The sequence below is a fragment of the Mastomys coucha genome, unplaced genomic scaffold, assembly GCF_008632895.1.
Source record: "Mastomys coucha isolate ucsf_1 unplaced genomic scaffold, UCSF_Mcou_1 pScaffold21, whole genome shotgun sequence".
In the NCBI taxonomy this organism is placed as follows: Eukaryota; Metazoa; Chordata; class Mammalia; order Rodentia; family Muridae; genus Mastomys; species Mastomys coucha.
This window is the reverse complement of record NW_022196904.1, coordinates 89456209-89475744: the sequence shown is the minus strand read 5'-3', so window position 1 is coordinate 89475744 and position 19536 is coordinate 89456209. Positions and strand designations below refer to the sequence as shown.

General features: G+C 43.8%; 1 protein-coding gene and 1 long non-coding RNA gene across 4 annotated transcripts in view; one reads left to right on the top strand and one right to left on the bottom strand.

Annotated features, from left to right (window-relative positions):
* Nucleotides 1-1304: 1304 nt before the first annotated feature.
* On the bottom strand, nucleotides 1305-3879 carry LOC116102648 (cytochrome c oxidase assembly factor 4 homolog, mitochondrial). 2 transcript variants are annotated; one of them, XM_031387537.1, is made up of 2 exons: nucleotides 3748-3879; nucleotides 1305-1905 (listed from the first exon to the last, which is right to left on the bottom strand). In XM_031387537.1, the coding sequence occupies exon 2, from the start codon at nucleotides 1893-1895 to the stop codon at nucleotides 1632-1634; it is 264 nt and encodes an 87-aa protein (XP_031243397.1). In that variant the 5' UTR covers nucleotides 1896-1905; nucleotides 3748-3879; the 3' UTR covers nucleotides 1305-1631. The 2 variants fall into 2 exon arrangements, with proteins under 2 accessions (XP_031243397.1, XP_031243398.1); XM_031387538.1 differs by having other exon boundaries at nucleotides 3675-3783.
* The window catches only part of LOC116102649, an 18387-nt gene continuing 2584 nt past the window's right edge, over nucleotides 3734-19536 (top strand). Inside the window, exons 1-3 of one of the 2 annotated variants that reach the window (XR_004123251.1) lie at nucleotides 3734-4015; nucleotides 6291-6534; nucleotides 17069-17120. This is a non-coding gene — a long non-coding RNA (uncharacterized LOC116102649). Of the gene's footprint in view, nucleotides 4016-6290; nucleotides 6535-17068; nucleotides 17121-19536 lie in introns of those variants that run through there. The other variant, XR_004123250.1, reaches the window with a different exon arrangement.

The window sequence follows — 19536 nt, the reverse complement described above, 5'->3', positions numbered from 1 at the left end:
CCATACAATGGCCATCTTTGGGATGCTTCTGGTGCACACAACTTGAAGGCTCTAAGCTGGAATGGACCATCAGAGACGCAGCTCTATCTAGTCACTTGGTCTTCAGCTTGAAATGTGACTTTACTGTTCCTTAAATTTCTCATGCCTTCTCTATGTTCTTTCCCTCTTCCCTAAAATTTCAGCACACAGGTTCAAAGTAGATTTTAGGGTTTACCAAACTACAGACTTGGACTGCTAACATACAGATGCCTGAAAACGTTCTGTTAGTAATTATAAAATACAGCCTAAGGTTCTATAGTAGGTCACCTTCCAACCTTCTTCCCATTCCCAAATGACTTCCAAGAACATACAGAGATAGGTTGGTGGTTTCACTGAATAAAAATGAGAAGCAAACCAGGTGTGGTGGAATGTATCTTTAATCCCAGTGCTCAGAAGGCAGAGGCAGGCAGATCTCTGTGAGTTCAAAGCCAACCTGGTCTACAAAGGAAGTACCAGGGCAGCCAGAGCTACATAAATAAACCCTGACTCAAAAAAAGGGTGCGGTGGACAGCAACTGTTGCCGTTATAAGCAGGACACAACACCCCCAGAGAAGGCACCATAGTACTGCCAAACTGTTGGCAAGTGGGAACATAAGCTCCATGTTGATAGCAGCTCCATTTTCCAAAGGTCAAAGTCTATATTTTAATGTTAAACATACTTCCAAAATGTCAGGCAAACTTTTTGTTGGTTAGGTGAGGGGCACACTATGAAGGAAAATGTTTCCCTGACAGGTGTGGTGGCACATGCCTGTAATCTCGGTACTTGGCGGTGGAGGCAGGAGGACCATGAGTTTAAGGTCATTCTTAGCTATATAGTAAGGCTAAGGTCAGTCTGGGCTACACAGATTCTGTCTTTAAAAAAAGAGTGTTTCCCTACTAGCCCCCCTTGCCCCATTACAGTGAAGAAGTGAGGAGAGATAAAGGCACTTATATCACTGTGGAAACTGAGTTTGCTCCTTTAAGTGCTGCTTTATTTCTGCCTCTCACACTAGTCTCTCAGCAACAGGAAGGTCACATTACTCTTCAAATTGCACACTGCCAACACAATGCCCTAGAAACACTTTATGTTGTTAAACTTGTGATTGAAAAATGAAGGCCTGCCAGGCGGTGGTGGCACATGCCTTTAATCCCAGCACTTGGGAGGCAGAGGCAGGTGAATTTCTGAGTTCAAGGCCAGCCTAGCCTACAGAGTGAGTTCCAGGACAGCCAGAGATATACAGAGAAACCAAGTCTCGAAAAACCAAAAAAGAAAAGAAAAATGAAGGCCTGATTGGGCAACCCGTTTATCTTTAGTTGTGTATGTACTTATAAAGTACTTGGCACACAGACTCTGACAGGTAGGGTGGGGGAAGTGTTGTAAACACAAATATTGGTAGAATAAGAAAGGTGAGGATATGTGTAATCTGACCATAGATCAGCTCATGGTGACTGTCGTTTGCAACCTCATGGTGTCTGGCTGTCAATCCTAGTCCCAAAGTCTGTCCCCAGATTTTACACCTCCTGGAGCACACTCCTATTACTTGGGGTTTCTCCTTCCCAGGTCTCCCTGCGTGCTGATTTCATCAGGTCCACTGTGTGTGATGTAAAAGGTCTCAGTGTTGAGCACTGGCTTGCTCTTTCCTCCTCTGCAGCTCCTCCCGCCGTCTTGCCTGCTGTGCACTCATGCAATCCCTGAAAGCCTGCACTTGCGGCTGGCACTGGCGCCAGTCCTGGTGCTGGGCCATGCATTCTTGCACTGCAAAGTGGGAGGCAGCACAGCCAGAGCGGGTGATCAGCTGGTCCAGCGGGTCTTCTTCTTCATCATCCTTCTTCACCGGGCGGGTCCAGTTATGGCCTTGTGGGACTGAGGTTGACATCTTGAGGAACCTAGAATATCAACAAACAAGGTTAAAGTACAGATATGATTATACATTTCTTCCTGTTCATAAACAGTGATGTCTAAACTGCACTGTATGGCCTGCTTATATGCCTGTCTCCCTTAGGAGATTAAGCTCTTTAATGTCAGATCCTAGTCCTGATTTAGCGTAGGTGTCCCCAGCACAAGGCATGACAGAGAAAGAGCCTGCAAAACGGTTTGATGAATTGAGATAAAAGTAGCTAAGCTTGCCAGGCAGTGGTGGCACATGCCTTTAATCCCAGCACTTGGAAGGCAGAGGCTTGCAGATTTCTGAGTTCAAGGCTAGCCTGGTCTACAGGGTGAGTTCCAGGACAGCCAGGGCTACACAGAGAAACCTTGTCTCAGAAAAATAAATAAATAAATAAAAAAGAGTAAAGTTGAAATGGCTTTGAAACAGACATTGACTTGGAAGAGAACCCAAGTACATGCAGGTTTGACTCGTCGGGGGAACTGAGGAGCTCAGTGTAGCTGTAGCACAAATCACACGGAGGCTCAGGCAAAAGATGGTCTGTGGACTATGAGGCTATTTAGTCAGAAACATCCAAATGTGAGGTGTATTTGCCCAGACTGTTTCTCAAAGATCATCTGTTTCAGAATGTTACCCCACAGAATGCAGCAAGGGGTAACTTAGGGAAGGCTTTAGTAGAGATAACTTTAACCTTTGCAAAAGGTTTATTATGATGGGGTGTAAAGGAGCTAAAAGGAGCTAAATGCCTCTTTTCTGTCTAATTCATTTACAGGTGGTTACCGCGTTGTGTGCGGGCTACTATGTTAGAGTATAAAATACAAACAAAACCAGGCTAGAGACAATTCCTGCCCTCATGGAGTTTACAATCTAGGCAAGTAGCTGGGTGGTGGTGGCACACACCTTTAATCCCAGCACTTGGGAGGCAGAGGCAGGCGGATGGATTTCTGAGTTCGAGGCCTGCCTGGTCTACAGAGTGAGGTCCAGGACAGCCTGGGCTATACAGAGGAACCCTGTCTCAAACAAACAAACAAACAAACAGCTAGGCAAGTAAACAGGAAGTTTACAACAGTATGTACAGACAGCTGGAAAAACAGAAGCAGGACTAATCTGTCAAGACTTTCTAGAGGAACTGACTTCCAGGAAGGAATGAGTTAACCAGACACGGGGAAAGCTATTTCTGGGTAGAGGTAAACACATGAGAGGAATCACAAGTTCAGTGTCTGGGCTGAAAATGTAGTTTGGTGGTAGAACAAATGTCCAACGTGGAAAAGTAAACTGAATTTGATCCTCAGCCTCATAAAACATTCAGAACTGGAGAAACCAGGAGAGCAGGAAATGAAAACTGGCAGAAATAAGTAAATGATTGATTCGCAAAGCTTTGCAACCCATGTTAGGAGTTTAACACTATTATCATGAGGACAAGGGCTAAGTCACAAGATGATACAAGCACTTCTCTATATAAACCTCACTTGTATGGAGGCACAATAAAAGGGGAAATGGTTTTGAAACAGACATTGACTGGAGACCTGTCTTATTAGGTGGGCCCGTCACCAAGTCACACACACAAAATAAAAACCGCTTTAGGATTCACTAGGTAGACTCAGTAAATAGTACTGCAGTCTATGTCCTCGGTATTCCTAGAATGAAATGAGTTCGACCCATGCTTAGAGATAAGGGCAGGCTAGATGGCTGACAGCTTGGCCAGGCCTAGTAAGGCATGACAAGGAAGGGGAAGGAGAGAAACAGAGGCATCCAAGTCCCCTGAAGCACCTCTCCCAGTTTCAGGAGCACTCCCGCGGTCCCCATGGTGCATCCGGTGTAGGGATGCGTGCGCAGTGCTCACCCGCAGGTGCAGAAGAGCGAGCGAGCGCGTTCCGCCCCAGACGCCGGGGTTCGTAGGCAGTAAAGACTCCCCCTCTTCTCTCCGCAGGAAGCGGACCCAGCGGGAGCGCACACACACGGAAGAACAGAGCCCTCTGCAATTCTCATTGGTGGACTCTCCGTGTAGAGCCCGCCCTCAAACCTACTCTTCCGGGAAAGGGCGAAGAAGGGGACCAATGGAGACCGGATCACAGGGAAGGCATGAGGAGAGTCTGTGTGCACACCCACAGGTGATTCCAGGCCACCTGAGAGGGACAGAGGAGGCGGGTAGCCATTATGCCTTTTCATCGGCGAGAGCTATGACTTGCTCCCATGTCTGAAGTGGGTTACCTCATAGGTTGCCAAGTAAGCTGAAGGGCACAGGATCTAGAAAAGGAATTTCAAACCCGAATGGACATTTTTCATTCTCAAATAAAACAAAGAAACTTGCAAGCTCAATGTGATCCATGTCATAACTAGGATCTATAATGCCAGAATTGCTGCCGTGAAAGGAAGAGGCATTTTCAATTTATTTTTAAAATTACATTTGTGTATTTATGTGTGGCGTTGAGGTACACGTGTGGAAAGCAGAGAACAACAGGAATTGATTCCATCCTAACCATACGGGTCGTTTGGTGGCGGGCAACTTTACTCATGAACCATCTTGCAGGGCCCAAAGGATTGATCTTCCCCCCTCTGCCTACCTTCTCTTCCTCACTTTCTTTGACAGTGCTCACCAACATGCTGGACTTCCTTTTCTTAACTTACCATCTTTCTAGGCTTCAGGGTGAAAAGTGAGTCATTTCACCTAGCCATATCCAGACAACTCTTTTTTTTCGGGGGGAGGGGTTCCGAGACAGGGTTTCTCTGTGTAGCCCTGGCTGTCCTGGAACTCACTCTGTAGACCAGGCTGGCCTCAAACTCAGAAATCCGCCTACCTCTGCCTCCCAAATGCTGGGACTACAGGCGTGCGCCACCAACGCCCAGCTCCAGACAACTCTTATACTCTTACCTATGAATGGCATTTCGTGTCATTCCTGACCATTGAATTCACACACACAAAAATCAACCTTCCTAAATTCTGTGAGAAAGGCTTGTTTTATTGATTATCTGTCATTTCACATACCATTGTTATGCTTTGTATCTATTTTTGTTTTTTGGGAGGGGGTATTTTGTTTGTATTTTGGAGGATAGGGTTTCACTATGTAGTAGTAGCTATTATGTGTAGTAGCTAGCCTTGAATTTATTATATAGTTCAGGCTGGCCTCAAGCTTTTGGCTTTCCTGCCTTAGCTCTCCGAGTGTTGCAAGGACAAGTATGTGCCACCATGCCCAACCTTGAAACTTAATTCTTTACTATGATAGGTGAAGATCATCAGACATATTTGTGATAAATACATATAGGTCATCAGACATATGTACTTATATATATAAGTATTTACCATATATATGTATTTATCATATATATTTCTGTCTGGTAATCTTCACCTATCATCATATAAAGTAAATTCTATTTCATAACCAGCAAACAAGATAAAATTACTATAGCAGCTTTCTCTACATATAATAAAGTTCACATCTAAAACTTTTTTTTTTTGAAACAGGATTTTTCTGTGTAGCCCTGGCTATCCTGGAACTTGATCTATAGACTAGGCTGAACTCAATCTCAGATATCTTCCTTCCACTGTCTCCCAAGTGCTGGGATTAAAGATGTGTGCCACCACAGCCCAGCTTTGATTTATAGTCAGTCTTTCATCTTATTCCCTCCTAAATTTCCCAATTTCAACTGACTTCCAATATAGGTACATGGTTGGGGTGTGTGTATGTGTGTGTGTGTGTGTGTGTGTGTGTGTGTGGTGTTCCTATAGGTCAATTACATAAGTGTATCATCTGTACAGATGCCTAAATTGGATCTTCAAAGAGATAAATATGAAATTTATTTATTTATTATTTTTGAGACAGGATCTTATTATGTAGCCCTGTCAGGCCTGAAATTTTCTAGATCAAGCTGGCCTTGAATTCACAAAAAACCACCTGTTTTTACCTCCAAAGTGCTGGGATCAAAACTGTACAACACCTTACCCAGCAGGTTTTTATTTTTGAGACGTTATTTTGTGCTGTACAAGGAAACCCATCGCTTGGTAGCCTGTTTGCCAAGGGATTGGTCTGGATAGGGTCCCAGAGCTTACAGCTTTAGAAAGATCTACTGTGAATAACAAAGCAAGCTTCATGTCCTGTAATGGCACAACATTGAGAACTGGTCCTAGCCATGTGGCTCCTTCAGATAGCTACATTATCCCGATGTTCTTCACGTCGTTTGTAGAATCAGCAAAGGTGTGCCTTTGGTGGTAATGTACCACCATGCCTGTTTACATGGTGCTGGGGATCCAAGGCAGGGCTTCAGCATTCCTCATTTTGTTTGTTTGTGTGTTTAAATAGCAGATAAGTTGAAAGGAAAGTTAAAAGCAGGCAGTTGTCGGCTTCCCTGACCACATCTTCAGCCTCTCATCTGTTAACTGCTCTCTAGGGTTTGTCATCACCCCCCTAAGCTCTGCTGCACGAGTACAGCCATTGCCACCCTCATCAGGACCCGGATGCTTCTCTAACGGACTGTGCCATTACCACCCACATCTGCCTCATTAACCATGCCCCTGCCTCTGCTTCTGAGGGATTCTGCACAACAGACTTCATGGCAGAGCCCTGGTCCTTTGTTGTTTTAATTCTGCCAGATGTCAAGACATCATCTTTGAATTCCACAGTCTGCTCCCCAGGTGAGTTGGTCAGCCATGCTATGAAGACTACAGAATTCTGTGATGCAACCGCACAACCACTTGGCATTCTCCACTAGATTTAATTTCCTTCTTCTGCCCTTAGTTCCTCTTAAACCTATATTTACTTTTGCTTTGCGTTGTACAGGCACACACCAGTATACCCAATCTTATATTTCTAAATGAAATTGAACTTCCACTTATTTACACTAGCTATTGGTCTAAGCTATGCCTGTGATTTTGAATTTTCTCATAACCACATTAAATTAAAAGATGGGCCAGGGAGCCAGGCGGTGGTGGCGTGATTTTGAATTTCTCATAACCACATTAAATTAAAAGACGGGCCAGGGAGCCAGGCGGTGGTGGCACACGCCTTTAATCCCAGCACTTGGGAGAGGCAGAGGCATGCAGATTTCTGAGTTCAAGGCCAGCCTGGTCTACAGAGTGAGTTCCAGGACAGCCAGGGCTACACAGAGAAACCCTGTCTTGAAACAAACAAACAAACAAACAAGATGGGCCAGGGAGATGACTCAGTGTGTTTGAGAACACATGCAATTTTTTTTTAAACTTTTTTGTTTTTTCAAGAGCATTTTTCTGTGTAGCCCCTGGCTGTGATGGAACTCGATGGCCAGTTTTCAAGCAGGCTGGCCTCAAACTCAAGAGCTCTGCCTCCAGCCAGGCAGTGGTGGCGCACGCCTTTAATCCTAGCACTTGGGAGGCAGAGGCAGGTAGATTTCTGAGTTCTAGGCCAGCCTGGTCTACAGAATGAGATCCAGGACTATACAGAGAAACCCTGTCTCAAAAAACAAAACAAAACAAAAAACTCAAAAACACAAACAAACAACCCCCCCAAAACAAAACAAAACAAAAGAGCTCTGCCTCCTAAGTGTTGGAATTAAAGGCATGTGCCACCACTCCCAGCTTCAGTGCTAAGTTTGCCATGGGTGGGTTCAGTGTTTACTGTTGAGTGTTCCATTTCCTGCCTGTCAGCAAGCCACTTGGCTGCTTGACGTTGCTCTGTGGTCTGTTAAACTATAGACCCATCCTTATGCAGAAGTGTCTAATCCTAGGAAATAAGTCGAAGCTCGACTTGGACTTTTCTCTCCATTCCTGTACTCACACTGCCCTTCTTGGTATGCATCTGTTTTGCTGACTTCTGCAGCTTTCCTTTAACCTTCCCCAGCAGCACTAATGACATCAGAATGCAGCTCAGCATCTATCTCCCTCCATAGTTTGCTCATGAATTAAAGGCTGATTTGCGAGTCTGGGGAGCCAGCATCAAACACTGCTCCTTGAAATCTGTCACATAATTAGCCCCAAAGCTCTTCTAAAGGCCCAGACACCAAGCACCGGGTGGGCACTCCCTGAATCCCTGCTGATACCACTAATCCAGCTAGGAAACTTCCCAGATCCAGGTCAGCCAATGTGAAGTGGGCAATGTGGTTTGTCACATGATTCAAGGCAAAACCTTGTTTAACAATGGTTGCCGACAGCCAGGTAAGGGTTTGCTGGCTAAGAACATGCTATTTGATGTCATTTTTTTTTTAAGATATATTTCCTTTATGTATGTGTGTACACTGTCACTGTCTTCAGAAACAACAGAAAAGAGTATAGGATTACAGATGGTTGCGAGCCACCCTATGGCTGCTGGGAATTGAACTCAGGATCTCTGGAAGAGCAGTCAGTGCTCTTAACCACTGAGCTCTCTCTCTAGCCCTGTCTGAATATTTTTTTTTTTTTTTTTGATTTTTCGAGACAGGGTTTCTCTGTATAGCCCTGGCTGTCCTGGAACTCACTCTGTAGACCAGGCTGGCCTCGAACTCAGAAATCCACCTGCCTCTGCCTCCCAAGTGCTGGGATTAAAGGCGTGCGCCACCACCGCCCGGCTCCTGTCTGAATATTTTTTAAAGACAGTTTTAAATTTTTATTTATTTTCTTATCTGGATAAGTCTATATACCACAAGTGTGCCTGGTGCCTGCAGAGTCTAGAAAAGGGAATTGAATCCCCCGGGACTGAAGTCACAGACAGTTGTCACCTGCCTTGTTGTGTTGGGAATTGAATCCATGTTCCTCTGGAAGAATAGCTAGTGCTCTTCATCACTAAGCCATCGCTCCAGCCCCTGAAGAGATATTTTAATTGTCTTTTAAAAAGATGACCTGTCATAAAACTATATTGATTTTTAGGGACAGAAATATTGCGACTTTGAAACATTTTTTTCTAATGAAATGTGAGAGCCTGTCTGTTAGATAAAAAGACATTCTAGAAAATCTTGATTATTGAAGACATTGTCATTGTCCTACAGAATTTCCAGAAATCTTGAGGTACAACTGCAGAAGAGATAGCAGGCAAAGGGCCCTTGGGTTTGTGTAGCTCCCTGATAGCTCACATGAAGCACAGCTCAGTGGCAGTCTGTTGTTAATCTCTGTCCTTGGAGTTGATATTAGTATTGTATGGGTTAGAATAAGAGGTGTCAGGTTGAATGAAACCCTGGAGAAGGGTTTCTGGCCTTATGTTAATATTTTAAAAAACATTTTAGTACATTTATTTGTCTGCATATGAGTGTGGGTGCACATGTAGAGGTCAGAGGACAGTTTGCAGGAGTTGATTCTGTCCTTCTACCCTGTGGGTTCTGAGGACCTTCAACTGTGGAGCCGTCTTGCTAGCCCCAGTTGTGTGTGTGTGTGTGTGTGTTTTAAGATTTATTTATTTATTTATTTATTTATTTATCTATTATATAGAAGTACACTGTAGCTGTCTTCAGACACACCAGAAGAGGGCATCAGATTCTATTATAGATGGTTGTGGCTTTGTGAGCCACCATGTGGTTGCTGGCAATTGAACTCAGGACCTTTGGAAGAGCAGTCAGTGCTCTTAACCACTGAGCCATCTCTCCAGCCCCCTGCCCCTGCATCCCCTGTTTTTGTTTCTTTTTACTTTTTTTTTTTTTTGAGGCAGGGTTTCTCAGCTAAGCTAGCCTTGAACTCATTCTGTTGTTGAGGTTGGCTCATGATCTTTCTTCCTCTGCCTCCTAAGTGCAAGACTACAGGTGTGAGGAACCACATCCAGTTGGAGCAAATTTGGTTTTAGGTAGGCCTGGGTTGACTACTGAGTTTTCTCATATTTCTTTCCACACTTGCCTGTTACTTTCAGAACTCACTGAGAGTATTAGTATCTTATTTTCTTCGAGAAATTAATGCTCCTGCCTTCCTTCCTGCTGTATTCTATTATTGGTCTGTCTTCTAGGCCACAGCTCACTCCTTAAAAGGATAATGGCATCTCATTGATAAGAAATTACATTGTATCCCTCTCCACTAAAAGGAGCCAAAGGAGAGTGATGTTTTTGCGTACTGGTAGGAGGATTAGAGGTACTGAGAGCAGGACTTCCTGTAGTTTAAAGTTTTCATTAAGACGCTGTAATTGCATCTGACTTGCCTCCTCGTGCTCTCTTCTTTTCCTCTCTGTGTAGACAATTGGTCATATTTCATGTCCAAAGGACATGCAGCTTCAGAGTTTTGTGCACCATATGCTTTTCCCAGGATCCATACAAAGAGCTTAAGCTACTTTAATAAAGGCAAAGTATAATACCGTGTTCATCTTTCCCCCTTTCCTGCTTGTGCAGTGCTATAAACATATGCATAATTAAGGTACATTTTCATGGTAGGATGGCACAACTAGCCAGTGTGTAGTGTTTGGTAGTGAGGTACTCAAGTCCAGAGAGCATCTGTGCAAATTCCTCACCAGGAACGAAGTTTCCTTAAATATAGTAACTGGTCCCGCTGGTCCCAGTTACTCCTGGTGTTGGGACAGATGTTGTGTCCTCCTCACCTCTAATTCTAGGTGTGATAGAGCGCCAGGGAGTGGAGCTTCCCTTATTATAATTTTCTGTTTTGAGACAGACTGGCCTCAAACTTCCTACATAGCTGGAGCTGACCGTGAACTCTTCTAAAATTTGTATTTATTCATTCACAATTTCATATATAAATACACATATACATAATTATATAATGGACTTTGATCATATTCCCTTCTGTCTTAGTTCAGGTTTTATTGCTGTGAAGAGATACCATAATCAAGGCAACTCTTAATAAGGAAAACATAATTGGGCTGGCTTACAGTTTTAGAAGTTTAGTCCAGGGCTAGAGAGATGGCTCAGTGGTTAAGAGCACTGACTGCTCTTCCAGAGGTCCTGAGTTCAATTCCCAGCAACCACATGGTGGCTCACAACCCTCTGTAATGGGATCTGACGCCCTCTTTTGGCATGCAGGTGTTCATGAAGATGGGGCATTAATATACATTAAATAAATAAATAAATAAATAAGAATCTTTAAACAACTGTTAAAAAAAGAGGTTTAGTCCAATGTCATCATGGTGGGAAGCATAGCAGTATGCTGATAGACATGGTGCTGGAGAAGGAGCTGAGAGCTCTACATCTCAGTCCAAAGGCAGCAGGAGACTGTACCACCACAATGAGCATAGCTTGTGCATAGGAGACCTCAAAGCCCACTCCCATAGTGACACACTTCCTCCAGCAAGGCCACACCTCCTAATAGTGCCACTCCCCAGGGGCTAAGCATTTAAACTCATGGGACCATTCCCATTCAAACCACCACACCCTTCTCACTATCCAATATTATTCCTCCTCCCCTAAATCTCTTCTTCCCAGTAAGTTTTCCCTCCCACTTTAAAAAAAAAAAGATTTTTTGATACAAGGTCTCATGGAGCCAAGGCCAACCTCAAAATCACTGGAGAGCCAAACCTTGAACTTCTGATTCATCTGCCTCTGCCTTCTGAGTACTGGGATCGTAGGTGTGCTCCTTCACGCTCAATGTAGAATCATCTGTTTCTTAGTATGCAGGATACATTTTTAAAGCTTTTTTAAAACCTATATTACAAAAGAAATATGTATTTAGTGAGGAAATATAAGAGAAAGTGAAAAATCATGTTTTTCTTTTTTTTTTTAAGATTTACTTATTTTATTTATATGAGTACACTGTAGCTATCTTCAGACACACCAGAAGAGGACATCTGATCCCATTCCAGATGACTGTGAACCACAATGTGGTTATTGGAAATTGAATTCAGGACCTCTGAAAGAGCAGTCGGTGCTCTTAATCGCTGAGCCATCTCTCCACCTCAAAATCATGTTTTTCTAAAGAAAAATGATAAATAACATTTCTAAAGAATAATGATGAATACATTTTGTTTTTTTAATTTGTTTATTATATATATATATATATATTTACATATATATGTGAGTGTTTTGCCTACTAGTATATCTGTATACATGCATACATGTCTGGTACCTGTGGAGGTCAGAAGAGGGCATTGGATACATTGGGTCTGGAGTTATAGAAATTGTAAGCTGGCATTTAGGTGCTGGGAGTCAAACCTGGGTCCTCTGTTTGTGTGTACCTGCTTGTTTATCTGCTTATCATGAACATGTAGTACCCTCAGAGGCCAGAAGAGGTATGCGATTCCCTGATATTGAAATTACAGGCAGCTGTGAGCTGACATCAAGGTGCTGGGAAATGAACCCAGATCCTCTAGAAGAGCAGCAGGTTCTCTTAACCACTGAGCCATCTCTCCATCCCTGCCTGGTTTAGATGCTTTTAAAAACATACCTATGAAGGTTGGTCTGAAAAAACGTAGACTGGAAGGAAGAAAACTTCCTATAAAAACACAGGGCCACCAGTCTGTAACAGGTTTGTTTACCATTGGGTCCTCAGAGGTCTGTTCTCAAATTTAGTGATTTGCCAGACAGAGGGGGCTGTAGCAAGTGATCCCACCAGCTGTTAGATTCAAGGGAGAGTAAATCAGTCCCTAAACCTCCTGGTTTCTTATACTTAGATCTAGACTGAGAGCCAAGGAATTCAATTCTACATTGTAACTCTGTCCCAGGGAAGGCCACCAATAGCCCTTAAGTGCTTGCTGGGAGGCAAGTGAGCTAAAGAGATTCTTTACACAGGCCTTCTGAAAAGCCAGCTTGTGGGCAACGCAGGGAAATATCTCATATAAGGGACCGAGCAATGGGAGGTGAGGGGTGTGTGTTTGATGTGAATTGTGGCAGGTTCTCCCCATCAAGCCTTGTGTTTCTGAATGGGGAATGGATACTCAACTGATGATCTGGTTCACTGAAGATGCTAGCCATGTTTGACCTTCAAAGGTTACAAGGGAGCTATGAAAAGGCTTCTCTAATGATTTCCAAGGGCAAATCACAGTAAAGAGAGAAAGAGAAATTAGTTATTCACAAATGCATAAATAATTCACTCAGCCAGCCATTTGGATGGGCTGCTATGTCCCCAAGGACTAGAAAGTCTGTGTGTCGGGGTTGTTGGTTTGCTTTTTAGAAAAAGCCTCATGTAGCCCAGGCTGGCCTTGAACAAGTTATGTAGCTGAAGATGACTTTGACTTCTGATGTTCTAGCTGCCATTTCCTGAGTACTAGACTATATTACATGCCACTATTCCTGGCACGGACTCCTGCAGTGCTAGAGACTGAAGTCAGGGCTTAGTGCCTGCTAGGCAAGCATTTTACCAACTGAGCTACTGTCTTAGTGTTTCATTGCTGCAAAGAGACACCATGACCAAGGCAACTCTTATAAAGGACATTTAATTGGTGATGGCTAACAGGTTCAGAGGTTTAGCCCATCATCACCATGGCAGGAAGCATGGCAACATCCAGGCAGATATGGTACTGGAGAAGGGGCTGAGAGTCCTTACATCTCAAAGGCAGCCAGAAAGAGGCTTTTCTCTGCAGTCAGCCAGGAAGGGACTCTCGTCTACACTGGGCAGAGCTTGAGCACTAGACCTCAAACCCCAACTATGCAGTAATACACTTCCTCCAACAAGGTCACACCTCCAAATAGTGCCACTTCCCCTAAGCCAAGCATATTCTTTTTTTTTTTTTTTTTTTTTTTTTTTTTTTTTTTTTTTTTTTTTTTTTTGGTTTTTCGAGACAGGATTTCTCTGTATAGCCCTGGCTGTCCTGGAACTCACTCTGTAGACCAGGCTGGCCTCAAACTCAGAATCTGCCTGCCTCTGCCTCCCAAGGGCTGGGATTAAAGGCGTGTGCCACCGCCGTCCGGCCACATTTTCTATTATTAGTATGAGAGATGACATAAAAGATAAATCTGTTTGTTTGTTTGATGAGACAGGATCTCAAGTAGCCTAAACTGGCCTTAAGCCCTCTAATAACCAAGGATAACCCTAAATTTGTAGCTAAGAGTCGTAGCACATGTTTGTGATCCCTGCAGTATAGAACAGAGGCAGGAGCATTGGAAGACTGGGAGTTTCAGGTCATGTGCAGTTACATAGTGAGTTTGAGTCGAGCCTGGACAATCTGAGACACTATCTCAAAACACAAAAAAGGCAAACCAGGAAAGACTTGCAGCTTCTGATCCTCTTGCATCCACCTACAAAGTACCGGACTCACTGACCAGTGTCATGGTAGCCAGCAACCCAAGCTTCTCAAATGCTGGGAAGGCAATGTATTGATTGACATCCCAGCCTTATCACTGCCCACCTCCACTCCCAAAATCAGGATTTAACTATGGAGCCTAGGCTGACCTGGAACTCACTCTGTAAACCAGGCTGGCCTCAAAGGCACAGAGATCCACTGCCTCTGCTTCCCTAGTGCCAGGATTAAAAGCATGTCACTGCGTCTTACATCACTGCTTTCTCATGCTTATACTCCTGAGGCAAGAGACCTCTGTAAATATTCAGGGATGAGAAACAATAGGCTTCCAAAATAATGAAATCTGGTGGCCCATTGCATATAACATTATTATGACACTCTGGGTCTTATTTTAATCTTTTTTACGGGCAGTTTTTCTCTGTGGTTTGTTCTCTGAATTCAGTGTTCACTGGAAAGCCTTTCTCTTGAAGAACAGCTTTTCATCTCTTCTGTGATGTAACACTAGGTTTTCTTCCCATCTCAACACTGCTGCATCTTAGTCTCCTTTTTATATTGGCAAGTTGGGGCTGGAGAGATGGCTCAGAGTTAAGAGTGCTTGCTGAGCTTCCTGAGGACCCAGGTTTGATTCCTAACACTCACATCAGGCAGTTTACAACTATCTATAAGTCCAACTCCAGAAGATCTGATGATACGCCTTTGGACCTGCATACCTGAATTCACATATGCACATGTACACATAATTCTAAAATAAAATAAATCTTAAATATCAGTGTGTCTCACTATAAACTTCTGGTCCTCAGCTCTAAACCTACTTCCTTCCTAGGAAATGTCATGTGCTCTACAGCTTTAGAGACTATCTAAGCAGATGAGCCCTGAAGTGTGTTGTCATGCGTTGCCCTGATGCTGTTTGTATTTTGATGTTAAGTTCTGCTTCCTCAAATGGGGCTGCCCCTGAGGAGCAATTGATCACATACTCAGGTGATCTCATGTGAACCTTCTCCCCATTTTAACTGGTCAATCAAAGCTAGAGCTGTAATTGGGCAGTGGAGGGGAAAGGTGGGGGGGAGGTCCTTGAGAAGGGGGACAAGTAGAGAGGAGGGAAGGGAAGGAGAGAGGATGGAAGAAGAGGAGGAGGAGGAAGCCACAATGGAGCAGAACCACGTGGCCATAAGAATCTACAATAGCGGAGGCTTATAGCTAGGGAATAAGTTAGTGTAGTGTTAGATCTTTGCAATCTAGGCCTATGGCTTATAATTATAATAACTGGAATATATGCTTTTTATGTGGGTGTATTGGGGTTGGAAATTCCAGCAACAATGTGTCTAAAGCACAGACTGTTGAGATGTTCAGTAGCTTGGCCATATTTTGTCTAACAAGTATTTCCTTCCTCCCCACATTTGATTTTCTTCACTTCAGAAAAGGCTCAAAGCCTTAGGTTCACTCCCGTTCCCGTCACCAGAGTCTGTCATCCCTCCCTTCAGGCATCCCTCCCTTCAGAGTCTGTAATTTTTTGCCTTTCCTTTCCCAGCCCTCAACACTGCATACCTGAATAGGACAAATCTTTTGAAGCCTACCCTCAGTGACACACCTCCTTCAACAAGGCCATACCTTCTACCAACTGGGGACCAAATATTCAGATGTATGTGTCTATGGGGGCTATTCTCATCCAAACCACAACGTCTAAAAGATGAGGACTCTTTTTTTTTTTTTTGCTTGCAAAAGATAATGTTCCTAATAGGATAGGAGAAGTTAAGACCTCCAGCATATTTCGGATTGGAATATGCATTTATTATCAGATAAAATAGGTCAATGTTTCTTTCATTTTTAATTGTATGTATGTGTACACTGTTATATAGGTATGTGCAATAACATGCTGTGCAATCTAGAGGGGTGGGTACCAGAAGAGAGCATTAAATTGCTTGGAACTGGACTTATAGGCAATTGTGAGCTACCATGTAGGTGCTGGGAACCAAACCTGGGTCTTCTGCAAGAGCAGCAAGTAATTGCTCTTAGCTGCTGAGCCACATTTTTAGTCTTCTCATGCTTTCTTTTTCCCCACTGAGCACAGTTAGTGCTGCTCACACGCATACAAGTATGGGACCACCTACTGGGGCATGAGCCTCCCCAAATAAGGTCTCTTCTGCCACCACCCCCCAATCCCAGCAGCCACCAACTGCCAATGGCACCTCAGCTGGGGGGAAAATAGGAATGTGTGCCTGCCAGGCAAATGCTTTTCCTGTGAGCACCATCCCTGCCTCAAGGTTAGGTTTATTGCTGTTTTCTTGGTGCAACATCCCTTTTTTCTCCTAGTGTATGTAGCCAAGTCTATAGCTTCATGAATAATCTAGGAACAAAGTAAGAAAAACATTTTTGTAGGTAGGTTTCTTATGTTAAAGCACTGTCAATGATAAGTTTGCAAATAGATGTATAAGCGTGTAAGCTTGTAGCCACTGGCTCTGTGTCTTTGGCAGGTATTACAGATCAAAGACAACACTTTTCATAATTGGGTTCACTCTGTCTGTTGTCCTCTGGTTTATCCATTTTTCATTTAACATCTTGGCATTCTCCTCAGGTGAATGCACAGATATATATTTTATAATTGCTGCATAATATTCTATATCTATTCCTGTGTATAAGGGTCTGTCCAGCCCCTTTAAACTCAACGACATAGTTCATCTTACTGAACTAACATATCATTTCCACTTTACAAAGGAGGAAGCTGGGATTCACAGGCCCAAGGAAATCACCATAGTTCATACAGCTCCATGGGAGCAAAAATGAGATTATACTATTTTCAAAGTGCATGCTGCTTTCATGGTGCTAGGGTCTTACTTTTCATTGGAAAATTAATAAAATATTCCCTCAGAGGAAAAGGCATATAATCAGAACTTTATGCATACAACTTAGAGATTCAGACACACACAGCCTATTGATGCTCCTACCCCCACCTCAGGAGCTGACTCTGTGCTGAGCCATGCACAACACCAATGGCGCTTCAGTTTGCTTATGATACTCCATTCCTCTGCTCTCTTCCATAAGAGCAGTACTGACCAGGTCAGAGGTGCTGTAAACACACACTGATGATGGCTCCTCTCTTACTCTTGTGGTTAATAAATCTCTCAGACTCAAGCTCAGCATGGTGGTATACAATTGTGCTCCCAACACTCTGGAAGCAGAAGCAAGAAGATCAGAAGTTCAAGACTTCTTCAGCCACAGGGTAAGTCTGTGGTCAGCTTGGATGTAAGATTCCATCTGAAAACCCATTCCCTTGCAACTCCCTAGATTAATGGAGGTTAACAATAGGGTTCTATTTTTAAAATTGCTTTTCTAAAGATTTATTTATTTATTTTTGTTTTTGTTTTGAGACAGGGTTTCTCTGTGTAGCCCTGGCTGTCCTGGAACTCACTCTGTAGACCAGGCTGGCCTCGAACTCAGAAATCCACCTGCCTCTGCCTCCCAAGTGCTGGGATTAAAGGCGTGCGCCACCACTGCCCGGCTAAGATTTATTTATTTATATTAGATTTACTTATTTCATTTATCTGTGTACACTGTAGCTGTCTTCAGACACACTAGAAGAGGGCATTGAATTTCATTATAGATGGTTGTAAGCCACCATGTGGTTGCTGTGAATTGAACTCAGGGCCTCCGGAAGAGCAGTCAGTGCTCTTAACCATCTCTCCAATCCCTTAAGATTTATTTTTATTTCTCTCTGTTTATGTACATGCATGCTATGGTTGTAGGTATCTGTAGAGGCCAGGAGAGGCCTCTGGGTCCCCTGGAGCTGAAATTACAGGCATCTGTGAGGTGCCCAACATGGCCTTCTGTAAAATAGCAATACCAATGAGCCATCTCTGAGTCCCCAGGGTCCCAGTTTTTGAAATGAAAGAATACTAGACTTCCAGCTGGGCAGTGGTGGTACACGCCTTTAATCCCAGCACTTGGGAGGCAGAGGCAGGCAGATTTCTGAGTTCAAGGCCAGCCCCGTCTACAGAGTGAGTTCCAAGACAGCCAGGGCTATACAGAGAAACCCTGTCTCAAAAAACAAAAAATAAAAAAAAAATTAAAAAAAGAATACTAGACTTCCTTTGAGCTATGAATTCTTGTTCCAGGTTGCCCTGTGGGAGAAGTAGATTTGCACATGCTGTTGAGACAGTCTGGTGTAGTGTTATCACTTCCAGACCTTCAGTCCCTGAGAAAGAAGTGAGAGTAAAGGGCATGGGCCCTGACCAGTGGTGAGGAGACACTCCAGTCAGCGGTCCTTCTACCATATTCCTTGGGCAGGTCCTCCCAGAGCCAGCACTTAACCCCTGAGCCATCTCTAGCTCTCCAGCATCTGTGTTTTATTTACCTATTTTGTTTTTGAGACAGAGTCTCTCTGTGTAGCCCTGGTTGCCCTGGATCTTCCTCTGTAGACCAGGCTACGCTCAAATCCACAGAGAACCTCTTGCCTCTGCCTCCCATGTACTGGAATCAGTGCTAGGATTAAAAGCACGCACCACTCACACATACACACACACACACACACACACACACATCCCTTTAAAAATTATTTATACGTATCTTTAAATTATGTGTGTGGCATAGAATTCTCCAGGAGCTGGTGTTAAGGGCAAGTGTGAGCTGGCTAATTGTGGGTAATGGGAATCAAGCTCAGGTCCTCTCTGCAAGATCAGCAAGTGCTCTTCACCACTGGGTCGGCTTTCCGAACCCACAGCACTCTGCTTTCTAAAGTCTCTAGAGTTGATGTCCTGGTTATGACGGCTCCCTGATTCTCTGTTGTCTTGTCCATCTTGTCTGCTGGGCAGCAAAGCAGTTCAGTTTTCTGCAGACTCGTTTCCCGGCTCTCCAGTGCCCCCTTGTGACTTCCGGTGGGAACTGCCTGGCTCTCCACTGCCTGCCAAAGTCCTCGCCATGGATAAGGGCTTCTTTTGGGGAACACGTCTTTTTCTGTACATATCTTTTTGTGTATATACATTTTTAATCTATTTTAAATTATTTCGATCATGTATAAAATTTACAAGAATCATACAAAATGTGGTGTGTACCTGTAATCCCAGCTGTTGGAGCACAGAGGCAGGGAGTAAACAACCTGCTCTGATCTCATAGCAAGCTCCAGTAAGTCCATAAAATGGTGGGGAGTCGTTTGGTCATTTCATCAAGACATCTTAATCATTTCATCAAGACGTCTCAGTGAGGAAGGGAACTTGCTGCTGAGCTTGCTGATACGGCTTGATCCTTAGAGCGGAGGTGACATTCAGAGAGAACCTGTCTCTGCATGTTGTACACAGAGAGAGAGAGAAGAGAGAGAGAGAGAGAGAGAGAGAGAGAGAGAGAGAGAGAGAGAGAGAGAGAGAGAGAGAGAGAGAGAGAGAGAGAGAGAGAGAGAGAACTGGGAAGTTGGTTTAATGGGTAAATTGCTTGCTACACAAGCATGAGGTACTGAGTTCAGCTCCCCAGCATCATGTAAAAAGCTGAACATGACAGTGTGTGCCTGGAAGCTTGTTGCTAGAAGGTAGAGACAGGAGAATCTTTGGGGCTTGCTGATCAACTAGTCTAGTTAATCCATGATCCAGATTCAGTGAGAGACCCTG

Coding starts and splice junctions, on each gene's coding strand:
- LOC116102648 (XM_031387537.1), bottom strand. CDS start 1,895: ATGTCAACCTCAGTCCCACAAGGCCATAACTGGACCCGCCCGGTGAAG.